Here is a 15311-nt window from a genome sequence, read left to right on the forward strand (position 1 = left end):
GATCGGGTCACCGCCTTGATGTTAGTGGAGAACGACAGGGTGTTGTCCAGGATCACGCCAAGGTTCTTAGCACTCTGGGAGAAGGACACAAGGGAGTTGTCAACCGTGATGGCGAGATCATGGAACGGGCAGTCCTTCCCCGGGAGGAAGAGCAGCTCCGTCTTGCCGAGGTTCAGCTTGAGGTGGTGATCCGTCATCCACACTGATATGTCTGCCAGACATGCAGAGATGCGATTCAGAGCCCTGGGGGACACCAGTGGTGAGAGCACGTGGTGCGGAGACAGATTCTCGCCACGCCACCTGGTAGGAGCGACCTGTCAGGTAGGACGCAATCCAAGCGTGGGCCGCGCCGGAGATGCCCAGCTCGGAGAGGGTGGAGAGGAGGATCTGATGGTTCACAGTATCAAAGGCAGCAGATAGGTCTAGAAGGATGAGAGCAGAGGAGAGAGAGTTAGCTTTAGCAGTGCGGAGAGCCTCCGTGACACAGAGAAGAGCAGTCTCAGTTGAATGCCCAGTCTTGAAACCTGACTGATTAGGATCAAGAAGGTCGTTCTGAGAGAGATAGCAGGAGAGCTGGCCAAGGACGGCACGTTCAAGAGTTTTGGAGAGAAAAGAAAGAAGGGACACTGGTCTGTAGTTGTTGACATCGGAGGGATCGAGTGTAGGTTTTTTCAGAAGGGGTGCAACTCTCGCTCTCTTGAAGACGGAAGGGACGTAGCCAGCGGTCAAGGATGAGTTGATGAGCGAGGTGAGGTAGGGGAGAAGGTCTCCGGAAATGGTCTGGAGAAGAGAGGAGGGGATAGGGTCAAGTGGGCAGGTTGTTGGGCGGCCGGCCGTCACAAGACGCGAGATTTCATCTGGAGAGAGAGGGGAGAAAGAGGTCAAAGCACAGGGTAGGGCAGTGTGAGCAGGACCAGCGGTGTCGCTTGACTTAGCAAACGAGGATCGGATGTCGTCAACCTTCTTTTCAAAATGGTTGACGAAGTCATCCGCAATGAGGGAGGAGGGGGGGGGGAGGGGGGAGGAGGGGGGGGGAGGGGGAGGAGGATTCAGGAGGGAGGAGAAGGTAGCAAAAAGCTTCCTAGGGTTAGAGGCAGATGCTTGGAATTTAGAGTGGTAGAAAGTGGCTTTAGCAGCAGATACAGAAGAGGAAAATGTAGAGAGGAGGGAGTGAAAGGATGCGAGGTCCGCAGGGAGGCGAGTTTTCCTCCATTTCCGCTCGGCTGCCCGGAGCCCTGTTCTGTGAGTTCGCAGTGAGTCGTCGAGCCACGGAGCAGGAGGGGAGGACCGAGCCGGCCTGGAGGATAGGGGACAGAGAAAATCAAAGGATGCAGAGAGGGAGGAGAGGAGGGTTGAGGAGGCAAAATCAGGAGATAGGTTGGAGAAGGTTTGAGCAAAGGGAAGAGATGATAGGATGGAAGAGGAGAGAGTAGCAGGAGAGAGAGAGCGAAGGTTGGGACGGCGCAATACCATCCGAGTAGGGGCAGAGTGAGAAATTTTTGATGAGAGCGAGAGGGAAAAGGATACAAGGTAGTGGTCGGAGACTTGGAGAGGAGTTGCAATGAGATTAGTGGAAGAACAGCATCTAGTAAAGATGAGGTCAAGTGTATTGCCTGCCTTGTGAGTAGGGGGGGAAGGTGAGAGGGTGAGGTCAAAAGAGGAGAGGAGTGGAAAGAAGGAGGCAGAGAGGAATGAGTCGAAGGTAGACGTGGGGAGGTTAAAGTCACCCAGAACTGTGAGAGGTGAGCCATCCTCAGGGAAGGAACTTATCAAGGCGTCAAGCTCATTGATGAACTCTCCAAGGGAACCTGGAGGGCGATAAATGATGAGGATGTTAAGCTTGAAAGGGCTGGTAACTGTGACAGCATGGAATTCAAATGAGGAGATAGACAGATGGGTCAGGGGAGAAAGAGAGAATGTCCACTTGGGAGAGATGAGGATTCCAGTGCCACCACCCCGCTGGCTCGATGCTCTAGGGGTATGCGAGAACACGTTGGCAGACGAGGAGAGAGCAGTAGGAGTAGCAGTGTTATCTGTGGTGATCCATGTTTCCGTCAGCGCCAGGAAGTCTAGGGACTGGAGGGTAGCATAGGCTGAGATGAACTCAGCCTTGTTGGCCGCAGACCGGCAGTTCCAGAGGCTGCCGGAGACCTGGAACTCCACGTGGGTCGTGCGCGCTGGGACCACCAGGTTAGAGTGGCAGCGGCCACGCGGTGTGAAGCGTTTGTATGGCCTGTGCAGAGGGGAGAGAACAGGGATAGACAGACACATAGTTGACAAGCTACAGAAGAGGCTACGCTAATGCAAAGGAGATTGGAATGACAAGTGGACTACACGTCTCGAATGTTCAGAAAGTTAAGCTTACGTTGCAAAAAATCTTATTGACTAAAATGACGAAAATGATACAGTACTGCTGGCTGGTGGAGTAGGCTAGCTAGCAGTGACTGCGTTGTTGACTTTGTTTGACCGTGTAGCTGGCTAGGTGTAGCTGGCTAGGTGACCTCGACAGTTTCAGTACTACACCTTGTCATGATACAAAAGCAACTTTGTAGCTAGCTAACATAACACTAATCAAGACGTTCCTTTGTAATGTATTTAGTTTCTACAGTGTTACTAGTTGGCTGGGTTTGGAAAAAGTGGCGTCGCGGGGGACGGCAATAGCTGGCTAGCTAACCTCGGTAATTACTAAACTACACAATTATCAAGCTATGACAAAGACAACTATGTAGCTAGCTAGCCAACACTGCACTAGTCAAATCGTTCCGTTGTAAAGTATTGGTATCTACAGCGCTGCTAGTCGGTAACGGTTGGCTAGCTGTTTGCTAGCTAGCAGTGGGTTAATGATGACTAGGTGTGTTGACTACGTCTGGCGTCGCGGCTGGCTAGTTACTAATAATTACTCTAAACTACACAATTATCTTAGATGCAAAGACAGCAAAGACAACTATGTAGCTGGCTCACTAACACTACACTAATCAAGTCGTTCCGTTGTAAAGTATTAGTGTCTAGAGCGCTGCTAGTCGGTAACGGTTGGCTAGCTGTTGGCTAGCTAGCTAGCAGTGGGTTAATGAAGACTAGGTGTGTTGACTAAGTCTGGCGTCGCGGCTGGCTAGTTACTAATAATTACTCTAAACTACACAATTATCTTAGATGCAAAGACAACTATGTAGCTGGCTCGCTAACACTACACTAGTCAAGTCGTTCCGTTGTAATGTAATAGATTCTACAGTGCTGCTAGTCGGTGGAAGTTGGCTGGTTGGCTAGCTAGCAGTGTTGACTAGCTAGCTAGCAGTGATGACTACGTTAGGAGGACGAAGATAGCTAACTTCGATAATTACTCTAAGCTACACGATTATCTTTGATACAAAGACGGCTATGTAGCTAGCTAAGAAAAGAATTGCTCGGATCAAACAAATCAAACCGTTGTAATGTAGTGAAGTGTAATATTACCTGTGGAGTGAAGCGTAGTGCGACTGCTCGCTCCAAACCGGAAGTGTGATTATTATTAACCCTAACCCTCACTCTCCCATCCCCCCTCCCCAGGCTTCACGGTTCCTATGAGGCCCTGAAGGGCGGCAACACCACAACCCTAACCCTAACCCTCACTCCCCCTATCCTCCCCAGGCTTCACGGTTCCTATGAGGCCCTGAAGGGCGGCAACACCACGGAGGCCATGGAAGACTTCACCGGTGGCGTGACAGAGTTCTATGAGATGAAGGAGGCGCCCAAGGAGCTGTACAAGATCATGAAGAAGGCCCTGGAGAGAGGCTCTATGATGGGCTGCTCTATCGACGTGAGTTTCTGACCTTAGGAGCGTGACCCCGACCTGCAACGGGTCTCACGAACCGTAGTTGAAGAGACTCACGTCAATAGAGCAGCCCATCAGGGAGCCCCTCTCTTAATTTATGATTCTGACCTGTCACCTGACCTGTCACCTGACCTGTCACCTGACCTGTCACCAGACCTGTCAGCTGACCTGTCACCTGACCTGTCACCTGACCTGTCACCAGACCTGTCACCTGACCTGTCACCAGACCTGTCACCAGACCTAACACCTGATCTGTCACCTGATCTGTCACCTGACCTGTCACCTGACCTGTCACCTGACCTGTCACCAGACCTGTCACCAGACCTAACACCTGATCTGTCACCTGACCTGTCAGCTGACCTGTTACCAGACCTGTCACCTGACCTGTCACCTGACCTAACCCTTGACCTGTCACCAGACCTAAGAGCCATTTCAGTCAATGCAGAAGGTATTACTATGTGACCTGTCTGTGGTGGCCGGGGGTTAGTGCTGCCGTCCCTGCACCCTGTGCACATATGTACCGTGTCGGTGTCGGTCCAAATCTGTCCCCCTGTCTAACTGACACAATGGCCGTGTCCAAATCTGTCCCCCTGCCTAACTGACACAATGGCCGTGTCCAAATCTGTCCCACTGTCTAACTGACACAAAGGCCGTGTCAAAATATTTGTATTTACTCTATAAATAGTAGTCGTTTTGGGAATGCCGAAATAAGAACGTTTCATAGTATGTGAAATGTCTAAAATGTAGTAAAGCTTAAAATGTCATACTCATTTTGGCTTTTCATCTAGTAAAATTGCATCCTATTGAGGAAGAGAACCGTGTTTTGAGACCCACGTATATTTGACAACAGCTGATAATCAGCTGAAGGGACATGTTGTACCAAAAGGAACCAACGGCAGGAATCAAAGCAATTATGCGTTAGATGAGGCCTTCTCAGTAGGAGGAACCTAGTACGCTGATATTTGTTGCTTACTGCATTCGTTTTTTTACTCAGTAGTACTCCATAGTACATTATAAATAGTGTGTAGTATGAGTAGTACACTGTATGCAGATTTAGTAAGTGGTAGGCAAGCCAGATTTTGGACACGGTCAATGCTTTCTCCTCTCTTTCCTTGTTAATAAAAACATGTACAAAATACAAGAATAGTGGGAACTGCCCCCCCCCCGCCAAACAAAACTACTTCAGCTATTTAATAAGATTAACAAACTGTATCCAGTGCTGGAAGTCATCACTGATCAAATATCCTCGATGGTCACCACTAAGTAAACAAAACAATTATGGCCACCACTAAGAAAACAAAACAATTACGGCCACCACTAAGAAAACAAAACAATTATGGCCACCACTTTGAAAACAAAACAATTATGGCCACCACTAAGAAAACAAAACAATTACGGCCACCACTAAGAAAACAAAACAATTATGGCCACCACTAAGAAAACAGAATGTTTACAGCCACCACTAAGAAAACAAAACAATTATGGCCACCACTAAGAAAACAAAACAATTATGGCCACCACTTTGAAAACAAAACAATTATGGCCACCACTAAGAAAACAAAACAATTACGGCAACCACTAAGAAAACAAAACAATTATGGCCACCACTTTGAAAACAAAACAATTATGGCCACCACTAAGAAAACAAAACAACTATGGCCACCACTAAGAAAACAGAATGTTTACAGCCACCACTAAGAAAACAAAACAATTATGGCCACCACTAAGAAAACAAAACAATTAAGGCCATCACTAAGTAAACAACACAATTATGGCTACGATTAAGTAAACAAAACAATTACGGCCACCACTAAGAAAACAAAACAATTATGGTCACCACTAAGAAAACAAAACAATTATGGCCACCGCTAAGAAAACAGAATGTTTACAGCCACCACTAAGAAAACAAAACAATTATGGCCACCACTAAGAAAACAAAACAATTATGGTCACCACTAAGTAAACAACACAATTATGGTCACCACTAAGTAAACAACACAATTATGGCCATCACTAAGAAAACAACACAATTACTAAGTAAACTAAGCGTTTATGAAAATGTATCGTGGTGCTTATCTTTTCCCATCAAGTCACGGACTAAACCCTGACCTGTATCTGTGTTTATCACCTACTAAACCCTGACCTGTATCTGTGTTTATCAGGGACTAAACCCTGACCTGTATCTGTGTTTATCAGGGACTAAACCCTGACCTGTATCTCCATTTATCAGGGACTAAACCCTGACCTGTATCTGTGTTTATCAGGGACTAAACCCTGACCTGTATCTGTGTTTATCAGGGACTAAACACTGACCTGTATCTGTGTTTATCAGGGACTAAACCCTAGACCTGTATCTCCATTTATCAGGGTCTAAACTCTGACCTGTATTTAAATTGATCAGGGACTAAACCCTGGACCTGTATCTCCATTGATCAGGGACTAAACCCTGGACCTGTATCTAAATTGATCAGGGTCTAAACTCTGACCTGTATTTAAATTGATCAGGGACTAAACACTGGACCTGTATCTCCATTTATCAGGGGCTAAACCCTGACCTGTATTTAAATTGATCAGGGACTAAACACTGGACCTGTATCTCCATTTATCAGGGTCTAAACTCTGACCTGTATTTAAATTGATCAGGGACTAAACACTGGACCTGTATCTCCATTTATCAGGGGCTAAACCCTGACCTGTATCTGTGTTTATCAGGGACTAAACCCTGACCTGGATTTAATTGTATTTTTTTGTTAACTATCTTCACAAAATACTCTGTGATGTCAAAGTGAAAGAAAAATTCTAAAACACTAATAATTATATTTTAATTATAAAAGTATTCAATCCCCTGAGTCAATACATGTTTGAATCACCTTTGGCAGCGATTACAGCTGTGAGTCTTTCTGGGTAAGCTTTGCAAACCTGGATTTTACAATATTTGCCCATTTATTCTTTTCAAAATGCTTTAAACTCTGTCAAGTTGGTTTTTGAACATTGCTAGACAGCAATTCTCAAATATTGCCATAGATTTTCAAGCCAATTTAAGTCAAAAATGTAACTAGGCCACTCAGGAACATTCAATGTCATCTTGGTAAGCAAGTCCAATGTGTAATTGGCATTTTAGGTTTTTGTCCTGCTGAAACGTGAATGAGTTTTCCTGTAGGATTTTGCCTGTGCTAAGCTCTATTCCGTTTCTTTCTATCCTAAAAAACTCCCTAGTCCTTGCCGATGACAAGCGTACACATAACATGATGCAGCCACCACAACTCTTGAAAATATGAGGAGTGTTACTCAGTGATGTGCTGTGTTGGATTTGTTCCAAAGATAATGCTTTGTATATAGGACAAAAAGTGTATTTCTTTGCCACATTTTTTACAGTATTACTTTGTTGTCTTATTACAAACAGGATGCATGTTTTGTAATATTTTTTATTCTGTACAAGCTTCCTTTTTTTCAGTCTGTCATTTAGGTTAGTATTGTGGAGTAACTACAATGTTGTTGATCCATCCTCAGTTTGCTCATATCACAGCCATTCTCTTGCAAAAAACGGCAGTTGTTTTCTTTGTATTATCTTTAATCAGATCTAATGTGTTATATTCTCCTACATTAATTTCACATTTCCACAAACTTCAAAGTGTTTCCTTTCAAATGGTATCAAGAATATACATATCCTTGCTTCAGGGCCTGAGCTACAGGCAGTTAGATTTGGGTATGTCATTTAAGCTGAAATGTTTTTACTTAAAAAAAAAAGAAGGTGAATCTTTTAACCTACATTTTTGTGAATAGGGTGGTGTACCTAATAAACTGTCCGGTAAGTGTATACTTCCACAGTAGACATGTCATGTAATAATAGCAGACGACACTACTTTAAATAAACACTAGCTCTTATGTTTAATTGTAAATTAAGTCCTTCTGGGTAAAGACATAAGTGACTGAATTGTAAAACTGTTGGCCTGTTGGCCTGTTGGCCCTCCGTTTTTCTAAAAGTCTCTCAGTCTCAACTGGAGAACAGTCCAGTTTCAATTGTATGTCTTTATCCGTTTCAATACAGAAAATTACATAAATGACCTCTCAACGGATGCAGTTGTACCTGGTATAGTGAAGACCAGCTATGTGATTCATGTGTTGTCTATTTTATTCCCCAGTCCCTGGTTCCTGCTCGCTTTGAGACCCGTACTGTGACTGGCCTTGTGAAGGGCCACGCCTACTCTGTGACTGCCGTTGAGGAGGTGAGATATAGACCAATAGCAACGTAGAAAGTCACTTTACGCCGATGGTCGTGGGTTGGGACTCCCGCTAGGGGTCGCCGTTTACGTAAAATGTATGCGCCCACGATAAAAGCATCCAGTAAATGGCATTTACGTATTATCTACATTATTTGAAAGACCATGAGATACACTACATTATTAGATAGACCATGAGATACACTACATTATCAGATAAATCATGAGATACACTACATTATCAGATAGACCATGAGATACACTACATTATCAGATAGATAGATAGACCATGAGATACACTACATTATTAGATAGACCATGAGATACACTACATTATCAGATAAATCATGAGATACTCTACATTATCAGATAGACCATGAGATACACTACATTATCAGATAGATAGATAGACCATGAGATACACTACATTATCAGATAGACCATGAGATACACTACATTATTAGATAGACCATGAGATACACTACATTATTAGATAGACCATGAGATACACTACATTATCAGATAGACCATGAGATACACTACATTATTAGATAGATAGACCATGAGTTACACTACATTATTAGATAGACCATGAGATACACTACATTATCAGATAAACCATGAGATACACTACATTATTAGATAGACCATGAGATACACTACATTATCAGATAAACCATGAGATACACTACATTATCAGATAGATAGATAGGCCATGAGATACACTACATTATTAGATAGACCATGAGATACACTACATTATCAGATAAACCATGAGATACACTACATTATCAGATAGATAGATAGGCCATGAGATACACTACATTATTAGATAGACCATGAGATACACTACATTATCAGATAGATAGACCATGAGATACACTACATTATCAGATAGACCATGAGATACACTACATTATCAGATAGACCATGAGATACACTACATTATCAGATAGACCATGAGATACACTACATTATCAGATAGATAGACCATGAGATACACTACATTATTAGATAGACCATGAGATACACTACATTATCAGATAAACCATGAGATACACTACATTATTAGATAGACCATGAGATACACTACATTATCAGATAAACCATGAGATACACTACATTATCAGATAGATAGATAGGCCATGAGATACACTACATTATTAGATAGACCATGAGATACACTACATTATCAGATAGATAGACCATGAGATACACTACATTATCAGATAGACCATGAGATACACTACATTATCAGATAGACTATGAGATACACTACATTATCAGATAGACCATGCGATACACTAAATTATTAGATAGATAGACCATGAGATACACTACATTATCAGATAGATAGATAGACCATGAGATACACTACATTATCAGATAGACCATGAGATACACTACATTATCAGATAGACCATGAGATACACTACATTATCAGATAGATAGGCCATGAGATACACTACATTATTAGATAGACCATGAGATACACTACATTAATAGATAGATAGACCATGAGATACACTACATTATTAGATAGATAGATAGATAGATAGATAGATAGATAGATAGATAGATAGATAGATAGATAGATAGATAGATAGATAGATAGGCCATGAGATACACTACATTATTAGATAGACCATGAGATACACTACATTATTAGATAGATAGACCATGAGATACACTACATTATTAGATAGACCATGAGATACACTACATTATCAGATAGATAGATAGGCCATGAGATACACTACATTATCAGATAGACCATGAGTTACACTACATTATTAGATAGACCATGAGATACACTACATTATCAGATAGATAGATAGACCATGAGATACACTACATTATCAGATAGACCATGAGATACACTACATTATTAGATAGATAGACCATGAGATACACTACATTATCAGATAGATAGACCATGAGATACACTACATTATCAGATAGACTATGAGATACACTACATTATCAGATAGGCCATGAGATACACTACATTATCAGATAGATAGACCATGAGATACACTACATTATCAGATAGACTATGATATACACTACATTATCAGACAGACCATGAGATACACTACATTATCAGATAGATAGATAGACCATGAGATACACTACATTATCAGATAGATAGATAGACCATGAGATACACTACATTATCAGATAGACCATGAGATACACTACATTATTAGATAGACAATGAGATACACTACATTATTATATAGACCATGAGGTACACTACATTATCAGATAGACCATGAGATACACTACATTATCAGCTAGATAGACCACGAGATACTCTACATTATCAGATAGACCAATGAGATACACTTCATTATCAGACAGATAGATAGACCATGAGATACTCTACATTATCAGACAGATAGACCATGAGATACACTACATTATCAGACAGATAGATAGACCATGAGATTCACTACATTATCAGACAGATAGACCATGAGATACTCTACATGATCAGATAGACCATGAGAGACACTACATTATCAGACAGATATATAGACCATGAGATACACTACATTATCAGACAGATAGATAGACCATGAGATACACTACATTATTAGATAGATAGACCATGAGATACACTACATTCTCAGATAGATAGATAGACCATGAGATACACTACATTATTAGATAGACCATGAGATACACTACATTATCAGATAGACCATGAGATACACTACATTATCAGACAGATAGATAGACCATGAGATACACTACATTATCAGATAGATAGATAGATAGACCAGGAGATACACTACATTATTAGATAGACCATGAGATACACTACATTATCAGATAGACCATGAGATACACTACATTATCAGACAGATAGATAGACCATGAGATACACTACATTATCAGATAGACCATGAGATACACTACATTATCAGACAGATAGATAGACCATGAGATACACTACATTATCAGATAGACTATGAGATACACTACATTATCAGATAGATAGATAGATGATAGATAGATAGATAGATAGACCATGAGATACACTACATTATCAGATAGACCTTGAGATACACTACATTATCAGATAGACCATGATATACACTACATTATCAGATAGATAGACCATGAGATACACTACATTATTAGATAGACCATGCGATACACTACATTATTAGATAGATAGACCATGAGATACACTACATTATCAGATAGATAGATAGACCATGAGATACACTACATTATCAGATAGACCATGAGATACACTACATTATTAGATAGACCATGAGATACACTACATTATCAGATAAACCATGAGATACACTACATTATCAGATAGATAGATAGGCCATGAGATACACTACATTATTAGATAGACCATGAGATACACTACATTATCAGATAGATAGACCATGAGATACACTACATTATCAGATAGACCATGAGATACACTACATTATCAGATAGACCATGAGATACACTACATTATTAGATAGACCATGAGATACACTACATTATCAGATAGATAGACCATGAGATACACTACATTATTAGATAGACCATGCGATACACTACATTATTAGATAGATAGACCATGAGATACACTACATTATCAGATAGATAGATAGACCATGAGATACACTACATTATCAGATAGACCATGAGATACACTACATTATCAGATAGACCATGAGATACACTACATTATCAGATAGACCATGAGATACACTACATTATCAGATAGATAGGCCATGAGATACACTACATTATTAGATAGACCATGAGATACACTACATTATTAGATAGATAGACCATGAGATACACTACATTATCAGATAGATAGATAGACCATGAGATACACTACATTATCAGATAGACCATGAGATACACTACATTATTAGATAGATAGACCATGAGATACACTACATTATCAGATAAATAGACCATGAGAGATACACTACATTATCAGATAGACTATGAGATACACTACATTATCAGATAGGCCATGAGATACACTACATTATCAGATAGATAGACCATGAGATACACTACATTATCAGATAGACTATGAGATACACTACATTATCAGACAGACCATGAGATACACTACATTATCAGATAGATAGATAGACCATGAGATACACTACATTATCAGATAGATAGATAGACCATGAGATACACTACATTATCAGATAGACCATGAGATACACTACATTATTAGATAGACAATGAGATACACTACATTATTAGATAGACAATGAGATACACTACATTATTAGATAGACCATGAGGTACACTACATTATCAGATAGACCATGAGATACACTACATTATCAGATAGATAGACCACGAGATACTCTACATTATCAGATAGACCAATGAGATACACTTCATTATCAGACAGATAGATAGACCATGAGATACTCTACATTATCAGACAGATAGACTATGAGATACACTACATTATCAGACAGATAGATAGACCATGAGATTCACTACATTATCAGACAGATAGACCATGAGATACTCTACATGATCACATAGACCATGAGATACACTTCATTATCAGACAGATAGATAGACCATGAGATACTCTACATTATCAGACAGATAGACCATGAGATACACTACATTATCAGACAGATAGATAGACCATGAGATTCACTACATTATCAGACAGATAGACCATGATATACTCTACATGATCAGATAGACCATGAGATACACTACATTATCAGACAGATAGATAGACCATGAGATACACTACATTATTAGATAGATAGACCATGAGATACACTACATTATCAGATAGATAGATAGACCATGAGATACACTACATTATTAGATAGACCATGAGATACACTACATTATCAGATAGACCATGAGATACACTACATTATCAGACAGATAGATAGACCATGAGATACACTACATTATCAGATAGACCATGAGATACACTACATTATCAGATAGACTATGAGATACACTACATTATCAGATAGATAGATAGATGATAGGTAGATAGATAGATAGATAGATAGATAGATAGATAGATAGATAGATAGATAGATAGATAGATAGATAGATAGATAGATATAGACCATGAGATGCACTACATTATCAGATAGACCATGAGTATAGAGTTGTGATTTGATGTGACTGTAGGACATTTTGAGTCAGCCAAAGCTGACTCAAGCGGCCAGTGGTTGTGATTGTTACATGGACCGGTGCGTGTGTTTCTCCTCAGTGTAAGCAGTCCCAGCACAAGGAGCCTAAGGTGCGTCTGGTGCGCCTCAGGAACCCCTGGGGTCAGGTGGAGTGGAACGGGCCCTGGAGTGACAAGTAAGATACGCCTGATTGATTGATTGAACTGGCACCAGTGATAGACACAGGGTGGTTTCCGATGTCTATGCTAGCATACAATTCCTAATACATTTCCTCGGTCTTCTAAAGCTACGTTTACACAGGTATGCAAATTCTGATCTTTTTTTTCTGACTAATTTGTCTTTTGACCAATCACATCAAATCTTTTCATATCAGATCTTTTTCAGAACTGGTCTAATTGGTCAAAAGTCAATTTATCATATTTATAACCTTTATGACATTTATCGAATTTATGACATTTAGCACATTATGACATTTAGCACATTATGACATTTAGCACATTATGACATTTAGCACATCATGACATTTAGCTCATTATGACATTTAGCACATTATGACATTTAGCACATTATGACATTTAGCACATTATGACATTTAGCACATTATGACATTTAGCACATTATGACATTTAGCTCATTATGTCATTTAGCACATTATGACATTTAATGTAATTATATTATATTATATTATATTACATTACACTATATTATATTACATTACATTATATTATATTATATTACATTACATTATATTACATTATATTATATTACATTATATTACATTACATTATATTATATTATATTACATTATATTACATTACGTTACATTATATTATATTACATTACACTATATTATATTACATTAAATTATGTTATATTACATTATATTATATTACATTACATTATATTACATTATATTATATTATATTACATTATATTATATTACATTATATTATATTACATTACATTACATTATATTATATTATATTCCCATGTCAGAGAAGGTTCATGTATCATATTGTTCAGTTAGGCAGTTGATGATGTTGTTCCCCACAGCTCTAAGGAGTGGGTATCTCTGTCGAAAGGAGAGAAGGACAAGCTCCATCATCAGAGTGCTGAGGACGGTGAGTTCTGGTGAGTATTGTTTCTCTCTTCAACGATGTCATTCTAGCTGCTGTTGATACTTTATGTTTATTTTCTCTACCCATATTACATGTCCTCACTGAAATAGTCTAGAAAAAGGTATAGTGTGCCGCTGAACAACATTAAGATGTATAGACTATTTCAGAGACTGTGAGTTTTCCTTTTCCAGTTTAAATACCTTTAGAACCCTGCACCAAAATACCTTTGACTACAAACTATCAAGTGGAGCGTGTCAATTGTTGACTCTCCTTGTCTCCCTCCCCCCTTCCTCTCCCTCTCCTCTCATCTCCCCATCTTCCTCTCCATCCCCCCTTTCTCTCCCACTCCTCTCATCTCCCCCACTCCCTTCCCCTCTCCCTTTCCTCTCATCTCCCCCTCTCCCTTCCCTCTTCCTCTCATCTCCCCCTCTCCCTCTCCTCCCTCTCGCTCTTCCTCTCCTCTGTCTCCCTCTCCCTTTTCCTCCTCTATCTCCCTCTTCCACTCCCTCCCGCCTCCCCCTCTCCTCTGTCTCCCTCTCCCTATGTCCTTCTCTCCCTTGTCTCCCTCTCGCTATCGCTCTCCCTCCCCCTCTCCTCTGTTTTCCCTCTCCCTCATTCCTCCCTCTCCCCTCTCTTGTCTCCCTCTTCCACTTCCTCCCCCTCCCCCTCACATCTGTCTCCTTCCCCTCTCTTCTGTCTCCCTCTCCCTCTCCTCTGTCTCCCTCTCCCTCCTCTCTCCTCTGACTCCCTCTTCCACTTCCTCCACCCTCCCCCTCACATCTGTCTCCCTCTCCCTCTCCTCTGTCTCCCTCTCTCTCTCCCTCTCCCTCTCCTCTGTCTCTCTCTCCCTCCTCTCTCCTCTGTCTCCCTATACCCTCTCCTCTGTCTCCCTCTCCCTCCTCTCTCCTCTGTCTCCCTCTCCCCCTCCCTCTCCCTCTCCCTCTCACTCCTCTCTGTCTCCCTCTCCCTCCTCCCTCCTCTCTCTCCCTCTCCCTCT

The 15311-nt window shown here is 40.8% G+C and overlaps 1 protein-coding gene across 1 annotated transcript in view; it reads left to right on the top strand.

Moving 5' to 3' along the window:
* LOC115173034 (calpain-3) overlaps positions 1–15311 on the top strand; it is a 51084-nt gene that overhangs the window by 14171 nt on the left and 21602 nt on the right. Inside the window, exons 5-8 of the mRNA XM_029731007.1 lie at positions 3625–3793; positions 7951–8034; positions 13277–13371; positions 14250–14327. Of these exons, the coding sequence (XP_029586867.1) occupies positions 3625–3793; positions 7951–8034; positions 13277–13371; positions 14250–14327 (426 nt within the window). The remainder of the gene's footprint in view (positions 1–3624; positions 3794–7950; positions 8035–13276; positions 13372–14249; positions 14328–15311) is intronic.

The sequence above is a fragment of the Salmo trutta genome, chromosome 33 (genome assembly GCF_901001165.1).
Source record: "Salmo trutta chromosome 33, fSalTru1.1, whole genome shotgun sequence".
Classification (NCBI taxonomy): domain Eukaryota; kingdom Metazoa; phylum Chordata; class Actinopteri; order Salmoniformes; family Salmonidae; genus Salmo; species Salmo trutta.